General features: G+C 34.5%; 1 protein-coding gene across 3 annotated transcripts in view; it reads left to right on the top strand.

Annotated features, from left to right (window-relative positions):
- LOC138315593 (ankyrin repeat domain-containing protein 27-like) overlaps positions 1–23,426 on the top strand; it is a 60,510-nt gene that overhangs the window by 2,135 nt on the left and 34,949 nt on the right. For 2 of the 3 annotated variants that reach the window (XM_069256728.1, XM_069256729.1), the window contains exons 2-23: positions 960–1,144; positions 2,863–2,985; positions 3,421–3,483; positions 3,874–3,967; positions 6,845–6,928; positions 7,254–7,408; positions 9,004–9,060; positions 9,608–9,887; positions 11,254–11,329; positions 11,769–11,834; positions 12,776–12,863; positions 13,154–13,234; positions 13,671–13,860; positions 14,479–14,618; positions 14,771–14,863; positions 15,230–15,338; positions 16,273–16,433; positions 16,601–16,759; positions 17,099–17,221; positions 17,760–17,771; positions 19,135–19,329; positions 20,648–20,767. In XM_069256728.1, the coding sequence (XP_069112829.1) occupies positions 1,043–1,144; positions 2,863–2,985; positions 3,421–3,483; positions 3,874–3,967; positions 6,845–6,928; positions 7,254–7,408; positions 9,004–9,060; positions 9,608–9,887; positions 11,254–11,329; positions 11,769–11,834; positions 12,776–12,863; positions 13,154–13,234; positions 13,671–13,860; positions 14,479–14,618; positions 14,771–14,863; positions 15,230–15,338; positions 16,273–16,433; positions 16,601–16,759; positions 17,099–17,221; positions 17,760–17,771; positions 19,135–19,329; positions 20,648–20,767 (2,571 nt within the window). In that variant the 5' untranslated portion in view covers positions 960–1,042. The remainder of the gene's footprint in view (positions 1–959; positions 1,145–2,862; positions 2,986–3,420; positions 3,484–3,873; positions 3,968–6,844; positions 6,929–7,253; positions 7,409–9,003; positions 9,061–9,607; positions 9,888–11,253; positions 11,330–11,768; positions 11,835–12,775; positions 12,864–13,153; positions 13,235–13,670; positions 13,861–14,478; positions 14,619–14,770; positions 14,864–15,229; positions 15,339–16,272; positions 16,434–16,600; positions 16,760–17,098; positions 17,222–17,759; positions 17,772–19,134; positions 19,330–20,647; positions 20,768–23,426) is intronic. The other variant, XM_069256731.1, reaches the window with a different exon arrangement.

The following is a 23,426-nucleotide window of genomic DNA, read 5'->3' as shown; positions in this document are numbered from 1 at the left end:
GGCTTGCCATAACTGGCAGTTTTAGTTGTTGCTTAGATTAAGATAAGATTATGAGATTTTCTGCTCACTTTTGTGATTTTTTTAGCTCACCTGGCCCGAAGGGCCAGTGAGCTTATGTCATGGTGCGGTGTCCGTCGTCCATCCATAAACATTTCCTTTAAATCGCTACTAGTCATAGAGTTCTGAATGGATTGTAACCATATTTGGCCACAAACATTCTTGGGAGAGGGGGAACAGAACTTGTATAAATTTTGGCTCTGACCCCCCCGGGGACAAGAGGGGCGGGGCTCAATAGGGGAAATAGAGGTAATTCCTATAAATTGCTACTTGTCCTAGAGTTTTGCATGGATTGTAACCAAATTTGGCCAGTAACATTCTTGGGGGAAGGGGAACAGAACTTGTATAAATTTTGCCTCTCACCCGCTGGGGGCAGGAGGGGCGGGGCCCAATAGGGGAATTAGAGGATAATATTAAAATTCTTTCAGAATAGAAACAATGAACCTGTATTCAGAACATTACTTGGCATTACAAACCAGGTGAGCGATACAGGCCCTCTGGGCCTCTTGTTTTTATGTTAAGACTTTTAAGCATAAGGGATTTATGTTAATGTAAAAGGAGCAGGTCGATGTGGTTTGTAAATAGTGTTAAATAAGGTTTCAGACTCTGTTACTCAGCTGACAGAGTCTGCTTCTTTGGCTCATTTGGTAGAGCCATAGTTTTTCACACCGGAGCCTGAGTTACCGGTCAGGGCAGTCGACAGGAATCATATGTGTATTTTCCCTGTTCTTCTAAAAATAAAGGAATGCTGATGAAACTGATGCATGGTACATTGTTGGTTCCGTTAATGTCGGAATTAATATCACTTTGACAATTTAATGAAGAAATTACAGGGATTGGGGTAGGATTTTTAAACAAAAGGCTTTATTCTGACTAAATCCAATTTGTGATTTTTAATACAGTCTGAAAGCTGCACAGCTATGGGTTGATAGAAAAAAAAGAAGAAGTAAATAATCTAAACCTGGTCCGTCTATGAACCTTAAGGATGGATAGATATGATGAGGATATTTATGACAACCCATTTTTTCTCACCCTCACAACAAAGTTTACAGATATATATGAGGAAGCCACTAGCAAGCGATGGACGGTAAGTGTATTCAAGCAATTGAGGCATAATGTATAAAATATTCTTTAAATCAGACTTTTGTATCAATAAGGTTAGAAGTTTAAATTATATTTCATATATCGTTACAATTTATAGAAATATGAGACTCCTTCCAATTTTTAATATCAAGTAACAAATTAAAGTAACTTTATAAAGTAACCACAGAATGCATATAATTAGGATTAAAGACAGTGTGATGTTCTGCAGAGAAAATTGTTACTCTTTATATTGATTATATTATTGCTCAGTGACTATGCATGGTATCAGGTTAGAGTTTTTAATCAAAAATTACCATATTTTAAGGAGTCTTAAAAAATTAAATCATAAAAATGTAAAGCATTCTATTTTATCTTTTAAAACTATCTGACAGAGAGCAGTAAATGCATTACTTGAAAATGTTTATAAAATTGTTGTGCAGTATTTGTAAAATGTACATATGTATTTCAGTTTTATATACATTTTTTCAGGATGACCTATTGTCATCATGTTTTGTCCGTCGTCGTGCGCCGTGGGTCGTGCGTAAGACTTTTTTTTACAAAAGCCTACTCCTCCTTCATCCTTGGATGGATTTCATCCATATTTGGTTTGAAACATCATTTGGGAAGGATAATCATATTTTATATAAATGAGCCTGGTTCAACCCCTAGGGGCTGAAGGGTGGGGCCCCAAAAGGGCAAATTTTCTGAATTTAAGCTTTAAAATCCTACTCCTCCTTTATCCTTGAGTTGATTTCATCCATATTTGGTGTGAAACATCATTAGGGAAGGACAATCATATTTTATATAAATGAGCCTGGTCCGACCCCTAGGGTCAGAGGGGCGGGGCCCCAAAAGGGCAAATTTTCTTAATTTTAGCTTTAAAATCCTACTCCTCCTTCATCCTTGGATGGGTTTCATCCACATTTGGTGTGAAACATTATTGGGGAAGGGCAATCATATGTTATATAAATGAGTCTGGTCCGACCCCTAGGGGCTGAGGGGTGGGGCCCCAAAAGGGCTAATTTTCATAATTTTAGCTGGCCCACGTCCTGTTTTCAGGTTTCGGTCTCTGATCTCAATGAAAATTGGTCTATAGGGGTTTTAATTGATGCTGAACAACATGCAAACATTTTCGTAAAGATTTTGGTATTCCAAGATGGCCGCTGGCCCACTTCCTGTTTTAAGGTTTCAGTCTTCGATCTCAATGAAAATTGGTCTATAGGGGTGTTAATTGATGCCGAACAACAAACAAACTTTTTCGTAAAGATTTTGGTATTCCAAGATGGCCGCTTGCCCATTTCCTGTTTTCGGGTTCAGTCTCCAATCTCAATGGAAATTGGTCTATAGGGGTTTTAATTGATTCAGAAGGGGGAACTTTAGGTGAGGACAATCATATTTTATAAAGGACCGAGCTAAGACCCATGGGGATAGTACGGTTGAGGTCCAAAATGGGAGCTTTGCTGAAATTTGGCTTTAAAATCTGACTCCTCCTTATATTAATCCTTGAATGGGTTACAACCATATATGGATGAAGGGCTACCAAGTTTGTTCAACAAATGACATTTACCTATTTCAGAAACTTACATATTCAACTACGGTGTTCCTTCTATTGTTTATATTAATCGTTAACCAATACTTTATACTATGACTTTGTTATTTTGTGCCATGAGTCAGATGACCATTAAGGCCCATGGGCCTCTTGTTATATTTTCTTTTTCTAAGTTGTGTGTACCAAAGTATTCCACTGTTGTGAAAGAGCTGAGTTTTTCTCGTGAAGACATCACTGAGCATGTTGTAGTACCATTGAGTGATGGCGGTGAGGAATTCAAGAGTTGGTCCAACAAGGTATACATGTACATCATTAAAGACCTCAATTTCTTGAAACAAACTTAAGTCATAAACAGACCTACGAATAAGTAAGAAATATTCACATTATAAGTTACATAAGGAGAACATTTTTAAATTTTGATTTAAGTCAGTGCTTTTTGTTTTGAGTGAGAAATTGTGACTGGAACCAGGATTCCATATACAAAGTGTAGTTAACTTGGTACATAGTAGTGATTCTTTATTTATGAATATCAGTGGTGTTTAATGCTTAGCAACCATATTGAAAGTCATACTTTTCAATTTTCTGTGATTTGGTAGTGAAATTTATGAATAAGCAAGATTAACCACCAGAATGCATGCTTTATGTACCGTTCCTGATCAGTCATGAAAATCAGCTGTAGCCTTAACAGGATGCTTGTTCAATGGTCTCATGTGTTAACCATACCTTTTCAGAAACTGAACATCAGCAATGGAAATGTCAACGTCTTGCCAACAGATGAGGTCCAAGCTAAAACAGTAAGTAGGGTCATTAATGATTATACAGCAGTATCACGTTAGTTAACTTTTATTTAATTACTTAAATAATTTATCGTCATTTTGAGTCAAATCTGTTGGCCACCTATGACAAGGTTGGGTCCCATCCCATCTCAGTGAACTTTTAACATGTTGAGGTGGATTAGTTAGTCCAATAGACAGTTCTAGTTTTAATATGAAATTTGGTATTTGATCAGTACTCAAAGATTCAATCTATTCTTCTATCAATTCTTATTCCAGAAATGTATCAAGAAAAAACTTTAATAAACATACCTGATATTGTGGTTTGTTTTTATGCTGGCTTCTTTTAAAATATTATAAAGGTATTGTTGAATTGTCAATGTTTTTTATGTTGTCAATGTTTTATTACAGGTTCCCATCTTGTTTGAAGAAATCTTCTATAACAATAATAATGAAAGTTTCCGGGTCCTGTGTATTAACTGTATGCTCAATAGGAGTGGTGTGGGTAAGTTTTGGTGCACATGCACTGGGCTGTTAGCTCTTGTCTGATAAACAATGATATCTATGATAACATTGGATTATTATTTGACAATGTCTTATCTTCAGCCAGACTTTTTAGGAAATCATTTGGCAAGTAATCACTATTATAATTGTATTGCTAGGGGAAGCTAATTTTAAAACTAAAATTCAATATTATTCAATTTCACTAAGTAAGTTTGAAGTACATTATCATTATAGTGTGATCATATTCATACTAATTAGCTATATCACATTGAAAAGAACTCAGCTAAATGAAGATTTAATGTTAGTGTTATATGTGGAGACATCTTATGTAAAAACAGAAACTGAAGACCATAATGGTAATATTTTATAAGATTGGTCTTTGGAAGAAATTAACAGGATTGGAACCAACCGGTCATTCAGTTAGGTCTTAAATGGTGATTTTCAGGATGTTGAAATGTAGATAAAACAACAAATTAAACATGTAGTGATGGAATACATTGGTTTTTGACTTCAGCCGTACTTTGTATGCCTTGAGTCATAGGGATTACTTTCAGTAACCTTTCAACTCAGTAATTTAAATGCCATTGACCTATGACACGCTAATTTAAATGCCGTTGACCTATACTCCTATACTATACTGTACTACATCTCGCCCTTCTCCTCTAATTTAAATGCTGTTGACCTATACTGTGTATTACATCTCACCCCTCCACCTCACCCTCCCTACTCCCCCTGTGCCTGCATGTGTATAATGACACCTAATACACATCTAGGCTAGTACCTTACCTTCCAGCTGACTGCTGTCCCCACAATCTATACTCACTGGTGACTCCCCCATCTAACTTAATATTTGTTAATCTCTGCTACTGATCTTGCTATCTAAGTCTTATGGACCTAAAAGTTATGATTTAAAAAAAGTAAATTAATTAAAGTTTCTTTCCTTGTTCATCGAATAATGTTTTTGAAAACAGACCTAAGGTAAAAGACAATATAAGGCTGCAACTATGTGTGCATGGTTTTACTTGCATACATAAGTGAGCAACACAAGAGGGTGGTACAAAATACTTTTTTTTAATGAATTTAAGATTTTTGCTTTCTTTATTTTAAAATTTTTTCTTTTATTTATAAGAATTTTGATGAAGAAGAACGTCAAATGAACTTATATATTGTTTTTCTGTGATCAGTTGAATATTGTTGAAATAATTAATATCAAAGTTGGTCACAAGACATTTGACTGCTGATAGATACACAAAGCTTTGAATTGAGCTTAATTTTCATATAACACACAGTATCTGTTTTCTGAAAATAGAAATCTGCCTAACAGCTACCGGTAATATTTTTGGGTATAACATTTTCATCTCTTGGTTCCAATAAACATACAAAACCATCTCATTAATGTAAATTAATGTTCAAAATGAAATATGTTGTTTGCATCTCGCTAGCCTAACAAAGATGCAACTTTGGGAGTGTCACTATAATAATGAAATCCATACATACATGTGAAGCATGATCATTTTTGTAATTAATGTTATGGCCTTGAAATAATCTTTTTTGACTTTTTCTCAAATACATATGAAAATCATATACAAATAAAAAAAACCCACAGAAACTTTATTTTCAGTACATCAGAATGAAATCACTGAATACACTGAATTTAATGAGACACTCTTTCTTGTTTGATACATGTACCTTATTATTATTCAAAATATGATTGCAGAATTTACTCTTTGTGTATATTCCCCCACAATGCATTACCTGGTAATACAATACCACAATCTATTTTTCATAAATCAGACTGAATTCCATCATTATGATAAAAGCGGACACAAACAGTGTTAAATTACCATACTTATGTTGAAATAAAATACCTAAAAAAATACCAAATGATGGCTTGAAAAGTATACATGAAAATTAAAATGTATTTTGATATTTTCAACATTTACAAAATAATTTGAAATAAAGGTGGCTTATGATATTGTGTTAAATACAGATAACCTTGAGTGAGTTCAGGTTGTAAATATTAAGCATTGGCTTTCAGTTGGCATTCATAGTCAATATGAATACCAACTGGAGGAAGGCAAATTTCATGACGCGCTCTAGCGTCATGGACATTGCTAATGATACAAAAAAGCCTTTCAATCAATATCGATTAAATATGCAGGAATGAAAGAAATTATATGCATATGCACGAAGAAGTTATATATAGGATACTATCCAACTGATGTTGTCAGAGTAAATTGAAGATTGCCATAAAGGGGTTTAAAGGATATGATAAATACAAGGTACACATAAAAACAAAATCTGATAAATACAAGGTACACATAAAAACAAAATCTGATAAATACAAGGTACACATAATAACAAAATCTTGGAGTGACAAATGACATTTTGTTGCCATTTTCTCAAAAGAAAGAGAGAAGGAAATATTTATAAATCATTGACTCATGGTTGACCCTATTTTGTGGTTTGCTATTTGTTTATCAATAATGAAGTACATGATGTACTAGTATTTTGTCATCTTATGAGTGCTTGCATTTATAACACAACACTTTTACCTGGAATTTATAGTTGTCCAACTGGGAATTTACATGGTGTGTATGATATGATGTTCACCAATATCAAATTTATTCATCTAAGGAACAATGTCTTTTGATTATTGTATCGCATAAAGCATGTTCTTTGTTTTGAGTAGAAGGAAATAGAAAATTATCTCTAAAAAGGTGTATAAAAAATTTCTTTACCATTGTAATTTAACAACAATTGATGGCCATGCTGTTGTTCATTGAGATTTATCATTTATGTTATCAATGCAAATAAGAATTCTTGATTTGTAACGTTTTTTAGGCTTAAGTCTCAGTACTTTGATTGTTATACTTAGACACAGGCTATGACCAGGAAGAAAAAATCACTAAAAGACCTACATCATTTGATGATTGCAAGGAACTTCTGTTTGGACATCCAGGTATGGAATTTATCTAAGAACTGATCAGTTTTTCATGTATCTCCCCTGGTCAGAAAAAAACCTTGTTTGTTCATCCAAAACTATTCCTCTTCTAAGAAGTGCTCCTTAGGAATTATAGTCAGATTTCTCTTGCGAAAGAATAATGATTTTATTATACTTATTTAGACAATATAATGTACATTCACATTTGTATTTTCTGTTGAATTCCTATGCAAAGCCTATATTTAAAAAAAAAAAAGAATAATTGGATTTCCTTATGTTTATCTGCTGATCTACATGATATTTATGAATAAAAAGGTAAAAATCATCAATTTATTTCTGACAGGTGGTAAGAAGACTGAGGAGATGTTGAGTAAACTGCTTGAGTCCTTCAGTCTGTCCTACACCAGACTGCGTGGGGAAAGTTTCAGAAGTTTAGTGGATGCTGCTAGTGCTCAGTTCACCAAGTCCATGCAGACTGTTCTCAAAGATGCTAATGTTGTGAGTTCATATTTCTTTCTGTTAAAGTTTGTAGTGATAAGTGGTGTGATTTTTAAAAATCTTTAAATGTTAATCAGTTTGGTTTAAATTTAAATTGAAATAACCCATTGACAAAAAAAATAATGGGAAGAAAATAACAAATGTCTTGAGAGACATCAATCTTTGTGTATGAATATTTATATATGTTCTCCATCATGATATTGATGGATGAGTTGACATATAATTTTGATATATAATAATACCCTTGTCCAACCCATTGTCTCCTGTCTTGGTCCAACACACACCTTCCAAAAGTCATATGGAGGGAGGGGAATTGATATTTAATTCATTCATCTTATTCTAAATGCAAACAGCATATAGGATTACAATAAACTTCCCTATGACAACATATTACAAATGTGCAAGATGGCAGAGAATAAAGCCAATGTTATACAACACACAAAATATGATATATATTACAAAAAGCATGTGTTAATAAATCTGCCATGAGAAAACAAGAAATTAAAATACCTTGTATATATACCAGTATTTGTGTGTCGTACAATAACAGTTATTTACAATTGCAGTTTTCAAAATACATGAATTAATAAGATAGAAAAGACAATAGGTACTGGTATTAAATGAGAAATTTTGTGTGCAATTTGCTACGTTAAAATTGTGTTCAGTACTTGAATATAAATATACTGCTTTAAAACTATTTAATAGTACTTTTCTTCTAGCCGTTGCCTGAATTGAATATTTACCAAAATTCCTTTAATTTTTACATTGTTTCTATAAAACAATTTGATAAGTTTGAAAACAGATAGTCGAAGATGAAGTTTATGTTTTTGTATCTTTATTTGTTTGTAATTTATTAAGTCCAGAATATACAGTGGTTAAAAGATGTTTCGACATATTACTGCAAGCCCACCACCTCTGGGTTGCGAGTTTGAATCCCATGTGGGTCAGTTGCCAGGTACTGACTGCTGGCCGGTGGTTTTTCTCCGGGTACTTCAGCTTTCCGCCACCAACAAACCTGGCCCTTGAAATAATGACCCTGGCTGTTAATAGGACATTAAACTAATAAAACCCCAAAACCAGAATATACAGTATAACATGTCAAAACTGGCCCTTGTCTATTCAAGATCTCTGTATATAAAACCCCAAAACCAGAATATACAGTATAACCTGTCAAAACTGGCCCTTGTCTAATCCAGATCTCTGTATATAAAACCCCAAAACCAGAATATACAGTATAACATGTCAAAACAGACCCTTGTCTAATCCAGATCCCTGTATATAAAACCCCAAAACCAGAACAAACAGTATAACCTGTCAAAACTGGCCCTTGTCTAATCCAGATCTCTGTATATAAAACCCCAAAACCATGATATGCAGTATAACCTGTCAAAACAGACCCTTGTCTAATCCAGATCCCTGTATATCCTGATATACTTGTATGGTGTTTCCTTTCTTAATTTATACTAATTAAAATCTTGAAATCCGGTAACCTGGCTATACGGGCAAAATATACTGGTAGAGGGGACATCTGTAAATTAAACTGTTTGAGAGAAAGCTATCTTATCTCAATTAATACTGATTTTATGTGTTATCAGAGACGAACAGCCCAGCACAGTCAGACAGACATGGATAATTTGAAAGTAGCAGTTGAGGTAGGTCTGCTTCTTTAGTCTTTATAGAAAAATGACTAAAAAGAATTTTTTTTTGACATTTTGCAAAGTAGCATGTCAAAGAATATACTATAAAAATATATTAGTTGAAAATTACATAAGTATTCACAAGTATAGTATTATATTTTGGACTTGATATGACTACTGAGGTCAGCAAAGTTATATAAAAAACTACAGGTATTTTTCATGTTCACTTGATTAATGGGACTAATTCATGTACCATGTGATCATGATACCCGATAACGTTTGTGTGAGACTAGTATCTCCAGAGATTATAGAACTAACTCTTTGTGATCTTCCCGCTGAAATGATACCATCTTTAAGCATCATTCTATCGCCAATAGAAGCATCAATCCCGCATAAACGTAATTAGGTACCACATGGTACGTGAATTAGTCCCATTCTTAATATATTCCTGATAGCCATGTAAAGTTATTCCTTATTTTTTCTGCTTTATTTCTATTAAAGTTATTCCTTATTTTTTCTGCTTTATTTCTATTACCGCTTGCAACTAAATTCATGTTCACAGACATACATAATGCATGCTTTACATCGCCACCTGTTCCAAACACTGACTGCCTGTATGTCAAGTGATGACTCGGATGTTAACAAGATGGTACGGAACTGTACAGATGTCAAACCCTGTGACCTTGGCATAAGGTCAGAGTTCATGCGAAACATTGTGTCTGCCAAGAAAGAGCTGGTACGAATCAACAAGTTCAGTACTCCTATGGGGCGTCTTTCTTGCCTGAAACGAGTTGTGACCATCCTCAGTAAGCCTCTGTCTCAGACCAACGGTGAGACTAGTGGTAAGTGAATGTTACCAATACTTAAACAACTCATCCAGATAATAAACTATGTTGTTATCCCCCGCTTTCTCTGAAACAGGGGATATTAATTTGGGTTTGTCCGTCTGTCTGTCTGTCTGTCCGTCTGTTGTGCAATAACTGTAACAAATGTAACTGATTTTCTTGAAACTTGGTGACAAGCTTAAATGCCTTAAGGGCTCGGCCAAGTTAGATCGTGACTGTCTTTGGACCTTATTTAGTGGAGTTATGGCCCTTTAAATTACTGAAACCGTTATTTTCTGCCATTTCCGTGCAATTAGTAATGTAAACCGATTTTCTTCAAACTTAGTAACAAGGTTAAATGCCTTAAGGATTTGGCCAAATGCCTTAAGAACTCGGCCAAGTCGATCGTGACTTTCAACGGACCTTATTTAGTGGAGTTATGGCCCTTTGCTTACATAAAAAAAGTCAGTTTCTGCTACTTCCGTACAATAACTGTAATAAATATTAACGGATTTCCTTCAAACCTGGTAACAAGGTTGAATGCCTTAAGTGCCTGTAAGTTGGAAAAATCACGATATTATGCTGATCACAGTAATAGGCATGTACCCGGCTGTAAAGGACAGTTAAAAACCACGTTCTGATCAAACCTAATGACATTACGTTTGAGTCGAATTCCGGATGAGTCGAAGTATTTTCGTTGGTCCGTTGAATTTTGAGATAACGAGTTTCAACTGTATATATCTATTAGCAACTGTTTCAAATAAATGTTTTTCTAATTATTTATTTTTATTTTTTTCTAACTTTTAGAGAGCTTAACCTTCAGTCATAGGCATCTGGAAATCATGAGAGATTATTCGGTTATTTCACAAATACTTTTCAACGTATTATTTTTAGCTCGCCTCTTGAAGAGAGGGGGCTTATGGAATCACTCTGGCATCGGTGCTGGATTTTGAGAATTTCAAGAGGCCAAATGGTCATAAATAGCCAGGTTTAGGTTTTGGTGCAAGTGTTGTACTACTGTACTTCTGCAATGATTTTGAATTATTATAGTCGTGATGGGTATTGATAATCACTTTAAGGGGCAAAATGCTGAATTTTGAGAATTTCAAGAGGCCAAATGGGCTGAAAAGTTAAGTTGTCTAACAACATTGCTATATTTTACAATACTGTTAAAATACATTGAACCTGCATTAAATCTACAAAATTCCAGAGATGAGCTTTGCTGTTCTCAAACAGCTCTTGTTTACATGTATGACAGGTATAAAAGTTATAGATCTCTTAGTTTCCTGTGGTAATTCTATAAGGAACCATCACAAATTCTTAATTTATTTTACAAACATTCATTAAATTAAATTACTATCTTTGTTTATTTGTTTTTCAACAGATTCACTGTTAATGACTACAGACGATTTCCTACCTATCCTCATTTTACTGGTGGTCAAGTCAGAGATTCCTAACTGGTATGTATACATTACAATGATTATCCAAATCCATGTAAGCTTATCAATCATTATATAATTCATCCTATGATTGGGTCAGTTATGAAAACCTGTGATACTAGTAAGTCATTTTTATAAACAGCAGTACTTAAAAGTAGGTAAGAGAATGATATTACTTTTGAGTAATCTGTAGAACTACACAACATTTGATTTAGGATGACTTTTATGGACCAACATATTCATATACAGTGTACATATTTGTACTATATTTGTATTTAAATTCAGGTTCAATGAATTTTGCATTTAAAAATTAAAAATTGATTTAAATTAAATTTGCAATAATTACATCTGTGTAATCTTTTTAGGAAGAGTAAATAGAGGAGGAGAAATAATCTAAAACATATAACAGAGGAACCTATATTCTACAGTACATCATTGTGTTTTAACTTTTGTATTACAGGACTGCCAATCTGATGTATATGAAATTCTTCCACTTTTCTAAGACAACAGAGGATGATGAATATTCGTAAGTATTTGATTTGCATTGAGTATCAAATTAAAGTCTGCATATCTACCAAGGTATATAAAACCGTATTTTCCCTATTAAGAGCGCCTCCTCTAAAAAGGGCGCTCAACATTTTTGGCTGATAAAAATATTGGCTGATAAAAATCAACTAATTTCATACAATTTTTGTGCCAGATTGTGACAATTTGTCAGTGCAGACGCTAATAAAATACTGTTTCACATCAATCTGATGCTTAACAGATATCCGATCAGCTATAAAATTTATTGCATTGGGCAACTTAGGACATCTTTGCCAAGTGTTTACACAACGCCATGTAGGAAACAAAATGTGTTACTTGAATGCCCCACACACGTGTATGGATGAAGACTAACTGGCAACAACATTTCAGTGATGTCTATACAGGTTTTATGAATACTTACTGTATATCTATGATAAAGGTTCCTAAATAACAGGAATGTTATCATTTCTAAGCATTTTATTGTGTGCCTTGTCGGTATTTCCTATCTGCCACAAAACGAAAGTAACGATCTGCCATTTTGTGTACGCATGATAAACAAACAGGCTAACATGAAATGCCAAAATTCTGTGAAACAGACATATTTAACCTATGTTTAATACTTCTGGTGCATACATTTCTTCAAAACGTAAGTTGGTTTTAGAAAGTTTCAGAAAAATACTAAACTAAAAGCAAGATGACTATAGTCTGTTTCAGAAAAAAACCCATCTAAAAATGGTCTCAAATAACGGCACCCCCCCTAAACCCCCCCCCCCCCCCCCCCCCGCCCCCCCCCAAGTCATTTACCCGCGCCCGGCGCCCTCATTAGGGAAAATACAGTATTTTGTATTAACATTTCACTATGATTTCCTGCAATTACAGTAACTGCACATATTTAATTGGTCTAGATATCTATTGATATTGATTGATCTGTTTTATTTCAAGGTTTTACCTAACAACTGTAGAGGCAGCCCTAGAACATATACGGACTGGACGCTTAAAGGAGGAGGCCATCAAAGCACACAGAATCAAGGTTGGTAGGTTGTACAATTAACCTAATGGTCAAGGGGAGATAACATTTTTTTTCCTAGAACAAATTGATAGATGATGTACATATTTTAATGTTTTTGCCCTGAAAAAACCTACTGAACAATTAGTAATTACAAAATTATCTATATTTCATTCAATTATAGTTATATCACAAAAGATTTTAGTCTGCTCATATTTTGCCAAAGTTTAGTCCCAATTGTCATTGAATGAAAATTTGATATGGCTTTATTTCAAAACACTTATGAATTAAAGTCTCTTTCTTCTTTACCACAGGATTCTGAGACATCAGATCAGAAGACATTAGTTGGTAGATCACTGTCAGGAGGAACATCAATTGTCGACAGATTTTTTCAGGTAATAAAAGTTGTGTCAGATCTTATTGATCTATGAAATATGATCCAAAGAGTTTAGGGACTGTTATGGAAGGTAAATTTTTGTTTACATTTATTTAATTGTTTTCCCATATCATATTTCAGACGAGAAAGTTTTTGTTTTTTAATTAGATCTTACTGTCATCAAATCTTCTGAAGTTGATTAATTATTTAATACCATATCTGTTTCTCAATGAAGAGTTGTATCTTCTATCTGTTGTATGATGATAATTGCTGTCCATGATGATGTATTATCTTCCTTGTCTGCCAAATAATTATTTCCCCTGTCTATATTTGATGATGATCATGTCCATTTGCTCGTATTTGAAGATGTGTTTTGTCCCCGTCTACATTTGATTATGAACATTATGTCCCCTGTCGTTGACAATAAGTTTTAAAAGTGCCCTGCATGGTTTTAGTATGTACAGTATGGTGATGAGACGGCTGTCACCCAAATGTTACGGCGTCCACAGGACAGTCAGGACCAGGTGTCGTTACAGTTGTGTCATCCTCTATGTAGCTGTGAGAAATGTGCCAAACTGACTGCCCAACACCGGACTGATGTCAACCTAGTCACAGCCTACACTCGGGATGATCGCGGATACACAGGTAAATTTCAACTTGAACTTGGTATTCACATCCATTCAAAGGTAGATTAAGAAGTAGTAATTTTAGCTCATCTGCTTCAATACCTTCTGTCAGAACAGAGCAGCATTCTTCTCTCCCAAGGCAACTGATATGCCAATCAGGTGCTTTTCTAGGGACTTTTTGTGATGGATAGTAATGAGTCCCATTCTTTAAGGAAATTATTTTGCATTTCACATTTTTATCCTGGAAATTTTCATCACAGTTCACAAATTTCCCTCCAATATGGGATACAAAGCCTCATTTCCATTTAAGTGAGAAAAAACCCTGGCCACACCGTCGTTTATAGGTAGCTTAAACAAGTCAATCATCATAAGGAATTTATTTGGTTGGACTCTTTTACCTTTTGTTTGGTAAAAACTTATTTTCCTAATAAAAGTGATTTGAAAGATAATAATCTCCAATATACTAATAATATTAACTAAAAACTGGGATTTTTTCACTGTGTGAGTTTTCAAACTGTTTGCATGATGATAACTTCCATATTATGCATCTATAATTGAAGATTGGCGCTTGCTGGTATAGTTTAAGGAGATATAATGAAAATAATTAATTGAATTATGTGTTATTTTTTACATACAGCTCTCCACATTGCTGCCCTGAATGGTCAGGCCCACCTGATAGATGTACTGATAAAGAATGGAGCCCTGGTCAACGCCAGTGACTACCTCAGTTACACGCCCCTACATCTAGCCTGTCAAAAAGGACATCAAAACATCATCGTAAGTTTAAAACCCGTTTCAAAGTAAATAAAGACAATGGTGATAAAAAACACTGATATTAAAAATAGTGCATATAGTATTAAGAATATTTCAGATTAATTCATAAAAGTATTATAAATCTTGATAGTGAATGTTACTGTTGGTTTCCACAGTTGTTGTTGGTACACTTTAACGCTGACTGTACACAGACTGACGGGGAAGGCAACACACCACTACACTTGTGTGTAGACAACGGACACGAGGATGTAAGTAGTGGGCTCTCGGCAAGTTGTATTCCTTACCATATATAAGACTTTTTCCACTGAATAAGCCCCCTATCAGTTGTCCATAGCCCCTAATTGCTACACGATAAGTGGTATTATCGATAGCTACCATGATATTAAACAGGATTGAGGAAAGAAATCGGTTTTTCATATCTAATTCCTGTAAACTAGTTCTTTATTTTTGCATATACAATATTTTTAGTCTTCATTGTTTTCAAAATATTTGCAAAAATACATCACTTCATGATCAAGAAAATTAATTTGTTTTTCAGAAAACTTACATATGAATAAAAGATTATATACTAAAAATTGTATTTAAGTTACACTATATATATTTCCCTGTTTTAGTGTGTAAAAGCAATGGTATTTCTTGATTATGCCAAAACTAAATTGGACGTCAACGCCCAGAATGTCCGTGGCGATACAGCTCTACATTTAGCAGCAAAATGGGGATATGGTAAGGAAAAATATTCTATAACATCATATGAATTGTTGAAGTTATTTAAGAAAATTAAATTTATTTGATGAGAAATTTTTTTATAAGATGTGACCTATTCTAATCGCCTTTTGATGGAAACATGGGTAATGCAGTATGATTTGTCCTTTTTTCATTGAGTGAACTTAACAGTTCACATTTTGGACTTCTTCATCAAATTTACAGAAGCAAATTCAATGACATTTTTTTTCAAAAACTTACCAGATGGGCTAAAGGGTCATATTGACTAAATTTGTTAAAAATTTTCAAATACAAATACTCTAGTTCAATTTAAATGTTTAAAAATAAGTTTCAAGTCTTGTGACATGCTTAATAGATACTGAATTTGCCATAATTAGTTCTGAGGGCACTTAAATAATTAAAACAAGGGGGGGGATGCTCATTAGTGAACCAAAATTTAAGTTGTAGACGAAAAAAGTCAGCCATATTTTAAATCTTTCTGTACTGATGCCACATTATCTGTTACAGTAAACATGCATATGTCTTTTAACTTTTGAGATGCATTATTATGTTGTGATTCACATGTAAAAGACTCGCAAGTTCATGTAATATGGGATACATTGCTGATGTTAGAGGCATCACATGTTGTAAAACACGGTTACATGTATTTCCATGGGATAGGGCATTTATACAAGTTTAAACTTATACGGGGAGGGGCACTAATTATGGCGAATATGGTACACTGCCTAAATGTTGGTGAATGTATTGGGGCCAGGAAATAATCAGTTTAACATATTTTTGTGTTACATGTATTCATTATCAGACTTTCAAGTGAACTTAAATGCTCCTGAGCCTCTTGTTGACGTTAAAAACTCACTTGATTTAAGAGTTATCTTTCTTATGCCATTCTTATGAAAGGATTGTGTGGTATATTATAATAAAAATTGTGTTTTAGAAAATATTGTGAGTATCCTGCTTGAGAATGATGCCCAGCCAAGTTTGAGGAATAGAAAGAAGCAGACGCCCTTTAATATTGCTCAGAGTTCCATAGTCCAGGAGCTCCTCAAAATGGCAGCCTCCATACCGAAACTGGAAATTAGCAGGAACAGATCTAAAGTGAGGCTCTTATTCTTTAATATAAACAAAATTATGAAATATTGATCACAGACTGCATGTTAAATTTTTAGCAAGTGTTTTGTGATATTTTGTTGAAAAAAATAATTTTTGAGGCCATTTAAAATTTGGTAATGTAGGATTTGAAAAACAAAATTGTACAATTTCAGAGCATGGTTGACTATGAGATTGTTACAAACAAGGAGGTAGCATTGGAAAGCCCACAACCTCAGACCCCTATTACTCATGTAGTTACCTCCCTTGACCAGGTGGAGAACCGACAGTTAGAGAAACTGTACAATGCCATCAATGACGGAGACCTACCCATGGTAAGAATCTACAAAAGACGTATTGATATCGTCTTGGAATATTTCATAATTTAGTTTCACTTTGCCATGTTGGAATTTTAAAGTGGAAATTGTATTCAAGGAAACTTAATAAAATCTCTCTGACAATTTGAGGTATGAAATTGTTACTTTTCTTTAGATATAGTTTGCTTTAAAAGTAGTGTACTGAATTGAATATTGAGAGTATACATTCAATTACAGTTAATTATACTGCAGTAAAATGTTGTTGTAATTGTGATTACAGTAAGAGTACATTCCATGTGAGGATTTTGGTATTTCAGCTAAAGTTTTAGCATTAAGATTATGATCTAATAATTGCAGGTAAAATTCCACCTGGGTTGGAATGACTTTGACGATGAGGATGAATTTGATGTTTCGCCGGTGTCCAGTGTAGAACTGTGTCACCCTCTGTGTCAGTGCCCTAAGTGTCTCCCCATACAAAAGGTAACACTATTGTTGTATTTAAATGAATATCTCAAGAAAGTCTTGCTATCAGTATTTTCATGCATCCCATTGCGGTGATTTAACACAGAATTACTAATGGAGTATCTGATTTAGAATTGATGTAAAAATAGTAAAAGTAAAAATAAGGATACTTTTTTTATCTTGAATTTGTTTTTTTGAGAATATTTGAGAATATTTCAACAATCCTTTTTGTTTTTCTTATCCACTATTCTATCCTGTTAGCAGCAGGTTTAAGTAGTTTTGAAGTTTAAAAACAGTTTAGATCTATTTCTCTAAAATAGAATAATTTTTCCGGCTAAAATTAACCTACTATTTTAGGAGGTTTTATAAAGCTGACAAAATGTTCTTTGTTCTTTGTGATGCGTAAAAAACCTCTTTTAGTAAAAGCTAGAATGAATTGCTTTCCATGAATTTATTTGTTTTAAATATTATTTCCATGAATTTTTTTATTTAGATTTTCTACATTATAAGTTGTTTGATGTATTGTTCTTTTCTTTGTTGACTGAATGTGTAACAGCCAGTTTTAAGTGTGAGTAGACTTAACACTAATGCTTCCTATACAGCAGCTAAAATCAGACAGTTGTTTACCCTTGGCTATAATGTATATGGCTTAACTACATAAAGTTTGTGTTAAATATCAAGAATATTAATTTCAAAGAAAGTAAAACAATTAAAATATCTGAAACGAAAAATAACATCCTTTTAATGCATTAAATCTAGTAAAGGAATACATATATACATACAATGTAGCTTGTATAACATATATACTGTATTTACATTAATTTTGAAAAGAAAGTAAAGAGAACTGTATATGACAGAGAATGTCAACAGGTAAACAAGTAACATACCCCTGTAATTAAAATAACAGTTTGGGATTGAACCCAAACCAGACATACCCCCGTAATTCTATAAAGATATCGTAATTTCTGTGAAGATAATTGGATTGTTAGCCTACTGTACAGAACCATTCCCAAACTTGCCAGCCTACTGTCTATTGCATAAATATGTACTTAACTACTAACATTTTTCTGCATTTTTTACCAAATATCAGCTTGTTCATCACATATTATGCAGAATTTGACTTTCAAGTACAAATATATTTTTAATCAGTACAAATATATTTCATGTAATTTGTCCTTCTTGGTTATTTTGCTTTAAACCATTATTATAGCAGAAATGTGGGCTTTGTCTCAATCAAAGACATGCGCTATTTCGTATTTGCATGTATTGGTATGTTTAAATTGTTGAAATTCAAGTCTCTTTAATATGAATATGTAGTACCATTTACAGGCATACTTGTTAGCTTTATAGTGTAACATATTTATTAAGATCTTTTCTTCAGATAGTCTAGAGTATAAAACTTTATCAGGAAATGTTCTTTAGAATAATATTTTGTATTTGCATACTACATAGTTGTCTACCCTTCCAGGTAGGTATTGATTGTGACGTCATGTGTTTGCAAGGTAACATCATACTTTTGGGAGAAAACGACATGAATTGCGCCTATAAAATAATGACGTCACAATGGGAACCTACCCGCAAGAGAGCTAACTTTGTAATATGCAAAGACAGAATAGCCTAGGGAATAGAGCTATACTGAATGACATTTAAAAGCTGATGACAAAAGTAGTTGTGAGAAAAAGAGATGTATCAGTTGATCTTGGATAATTTACTTCAGATTAATGAGAAAGGAAAATTTTAACATACCCCCGTAGGTAATGTATAATGATGACACATTCTTTATTGTAATAAATGTTATTTTAATATTCAGTTAGTTGATCATTCTTTAGCAATCATATGAGATGTATGTCTAAATAAGATCAGTAAAATTAAAAAAAATTGGTGAACTATTTTGTTTTCTCAGATTTATCGACAACTGTGTTTTATGTCAGGTGTCAAGCTCTGGACGGAATGGTATCCATATCAACACACAAGATAAGGCTGGATACTCTCCGCTGCTCCGTGCTGTTTTGTGTGGGAATCTAGAGTTTGTCCGACTGTTCGTACGGCGGGGAGCCAATGTAAACTGTCACACCGTTAAGAACATCACTCCTCTTCATCTGGCCTGTTTCCTTAGACAGAATGAGGTCAGTCCAATATCCTTATCTAATGTGTGTTTTGTGGGCAATAAAACATCACAAACATTGCCAGGAAAATGTCTCAAATACAAGTATAGAAGAACTTCAGTAGAACTAAAGAGGATCTTGACTTGCTGTGAAAAAGTTGTTGTATGCGAAAATGCAAAAAGGGACTGCCAATCAGGTAAAAGTATTGTACTGTACCAAAGGGACTGCCAATCAGGTAACAGTATTGTAAATTGTACAAAGGGGACTGCCAATCAGGTAACAGTATTGTAATATGTACAAAGGTGACTGCCAATTAGGGAACGTTAGTTTATACTTAGAGCAAAACTTTCAGTTTAAGTCCGAACTCTCCAGTAGTACAATTTGGTTGTGAAGTTGATAGAGAATGATTATGCTGCTGTAACATTCAAAGCCTAGATATAATTGAAGGCAATTTCAAACTCAGCAATTTTAAACCACTTTCAATTTATAAACATTAAACAATACACAGAAACGTTGATGCAATGCATTACTGACCGTCTCTGGCAACATGGTATGATGCAAATGTACCTGCTTTTGGGTCATGACTTATTTGGTTAACCTTGTATATTGCAGATTGCCAAGGTGTTGGTACAAGGGCAACAGTTTGTGTGAGGGTCCAACAAATCATCTGTTGCCCGAAAACCCATTCGATAACTGTTTTGTTATACCCTTTGACTCAAAACAATGCATTGACGTCACGAATTGTAGGTGTGACGTCACTCCGGTCCAACAGCACATTTTAACAGTCGATTTTAACAGTTTTTTGGGACTCCGCTCGACGGAACAGTTCATATATAGGCATTTTTGGCAATAGAGTTTATATAGGAACTATTTCATAGGGGTATAACAATATTGTACTGTACAAAGGGGACTGCCAATCAGGTAACAGTATTGTAAACTGTACAAAAGGGGACTGCCAATCGGGTAACAGTATTGTAAACTGTGCAAAGGGAACTGCCAATCGGGTAACAGTATTGTAAATTGTACAAAGGTGACTGCCAATTAGGGAGCGTTAGTTTATACTTAGAGCAAAACTTTCAGTTTAAGTCAGAACTCTCCAGTAGTACAATTTGGTTGTGAAGTTGATAGAGAATGATTATGCTGCTGTAACATTCAAAGCCTAGATATAATTGAAGGCAATTTCAAACTCAGCAATTTTAAACCACTTTCAATTTATAAACATTAAACAATACACAGAAACGTTGATGCAATGCATTACTGACCGTCTCTGGCAACATGGTATGATGCTAATGTACCTGCTTTTGGTCATGACTTATTTGGTTAACCTTGTATATTGCAGATTGCCAAGGTGTTGGTACAAAATGGTGCTCAGATGGATGTAAGGGATCAAGCAGGCGATACACCTGTCCATATATGTTGTGCTAAAGGCAATTTAATTCTCCTCAATCTCCTAGTACAGGTATGTAATGTTTATCTTCAATCTGCTGATACAGGTATGTCATGTTTATCCTCAATCTGCTAGTACAGGTATGTCATGTTTATCCTCAATCTGCTAGTACAGGTATGTCATGTTTATCCTCAATCTGCTAGTACAGGTATGTCATGTTTATCCTCAATCTGCTAGTACAGGTATGTCATGTTTATCCTCAATCTCCTAGTACAGGTATGTCATGTTTATCCTCAATCTGCTGGTACATGTATGACATGTTTATCCTCAATCTCCTAGTACAGGTATGTCATGTTTATCCTCAATCTGCTAGTACAGGTATGTCATGTTTATCCTCAATCTGCTAGTACAGGTATGTCATGTTTATCCTCAATCTGCTAGTACAGGTATGTCATGTTTATCCTCAATCTGCTAGTACAGGTATGTCATGTTTATCCTCAATCTGCTAGTACAGGTATGTCATGTTTATCCTCATCTGCTAACAGGTATGTCATGTTTATCCTCAATCTCTAGTACAGGTATGTCATGTTTATCCTCAATCTGCTAGTACAGGTATGTCATGTTTATCCTCAATCTGCTAGTACAGGTATGTCATGTTTATCTCAATCTGCTAGTACAGGTATGTCATGTTTATCCTCAATCTGCTAGTACAGGTATGTCATGTTTATCATCAATCTGCTGGTACAGGTATGTCATGTTTATCCTCAATCTGCTAGTACAGGTATGTCATGTTTATCCTCAATCTGATAGTACAGGTATGTCATGTTTATCCTCAATCTGCTAGTACAGGTATGTCATGTTTATCCTCAATCTGCTAGTACAGGTATGTCATGTTTATCCTCAATCTGCTAGTACAGGTATGTCATGTTTATCCTCAATCTGCTAGTACAGGTTTGTCATGTTTATCCTCAATCTGCTAGTACAGGTATGTCATGTTTATCCTCAATCTGCTAGTACAGTATGTCATGTTTTTCCTCAATCTGCTAGTACAGGTATGTCATGTTTATCCTCAATCTGATAGTACAGGTATGTCATGTTTATCCTCAATCTGCTAGTACAGGTATGTCATGTTTATCCTCAATCTGCTAGTACAGGTATGTCATGTTTATCCTCAATCTCCTAGTACAGGTATGTCATGTTTATCCTCAATCTGCTGGTACAGGTATGTCATGTTTATCCTCAATCTGCTAGTACAGGTATGTCATGTTTATCCTCAATCTGCTGGTACAGGTATGTCATGTTTTATCCTCAATCTCCTAGTACAGGTATGTCATGTTTATCCTCAATCTGCTGGTACAGGTATGTCATGTTTATCCTCAATCTCCTAGTACAGGTATGTCATGTTTATCCTCAATCTGCTTATGTTAAACTAGTACAGGTATGTCATGTTTATCCTCAATCTGATGGTACAGGTATGTCATGTTTATTCCTCAATCTGCTGGTACAGGTATGTCATGTTTATCCTCAATCTGCTAGTACAGGTATGTCATGTTTATCCTCAATCTGCTAGTACAGGTATGTCATGTTTATCCTCAATCTGCTAGTACAGGTATGTCATGTTTATCCTCAATCTGCTAGTACAGGTATGTCATGTTTATCCTCAATCTGCTAGTACAGGTATGTCATGTTCATCCTCAATCTGCTAGTACAGGTATGTCATGTTTATCCTCAATCTGCTAGTACAGGTATGTCATGTTTATCCTCATCTGCTATGTTTTTTATCCTCAATCTGCTAGTACAGGTATGTCATGTTTGTTCTCAATCTGCTAGTACAGATATGTCATGTTTATCCTCAATCTGCTAGTACAGGTATGTCATGTTTATCCTCAATCTGCTAGTACAGGTATGTCATGTTTATCCTCAATCTGCTAGTACAGGTATGTCATGTTTATCCTCAATCTGCTAGTACAGGTATGTCATGTTTATCCTCAATCTGCTGGTACAGGTATGTCATGTTTATCCTCAATCTGCTAGTACAGGTATGTCATGTTTATCCTCAATCTGATAGTACAGGTATGTCATGTTTATCCTCAATCTGCTAGTACAGGTATGTCATGTTTATCCTCAATCTGCTAGTACAGGTATGTCATGTTTATCCTCAATCTGCTGGTACAGGTATGTCATGTTTATCCTCAATCTGCTAGTACAGGTATGTCATGTTTATCCTCAATCTGCTAGTACAGGTATGTCATGTTTATCCTCAATCTGCTAGTACAGGTATGTCATGTTTATCCTCAATCTGCTAGTACAGGTATGTCATGTTTATCCTCAATCTGCTAGTACAGGTATGTCATGTTTATCCTCAATCTGCTAGTACAGGTATGTCATGTTTATCCTCAGTCTGCTGGTACAGGTATGTCATGTTTATCCTCAATCTCCTAGTACAGTTATGTCATGTTTATCCTCAATTTCCTAGTAAGGTATATAATGATGTGTATTGACAATGATACAAATAGGGGAGTGAGTACAGTAGCCAAATGATTGTCCCAAAAAAGTTGTGTTCAGCGTCACATTCTGATTCCACTTTACAATCTTACCCTGCGTTCCATTTGCGGATTCGTACCAGTTGCACTAAAGTGATACGGCGTTTATATATCTTTACGTTTAGATTGCCTTAGATACGTTAAAAAAACGGGCACTGCCAGCAACATGGCGGACATACAGATCTTAT

The sequence above is a fragment of the Argopecten irradians genome, chromosome 2, assembly GCF_041381155.1.
Source record: "Argopecten irradians isolate NY chromosome 2, Ai_NY, whole genome shotgun sequence".
NCBI classification, from domain to species: domain Eukaryota; kingdom Metazoa; phylum Mollusca; class Bivalvia; order Pectinida; family Pectinidae; genus Argopecten; species Argopecten irradians.
The sequence above is the reverse complement of the archived record's forward strand: the minus strand, read 5'-3'. Positions and strand labels throughout refer to the sequence as shown.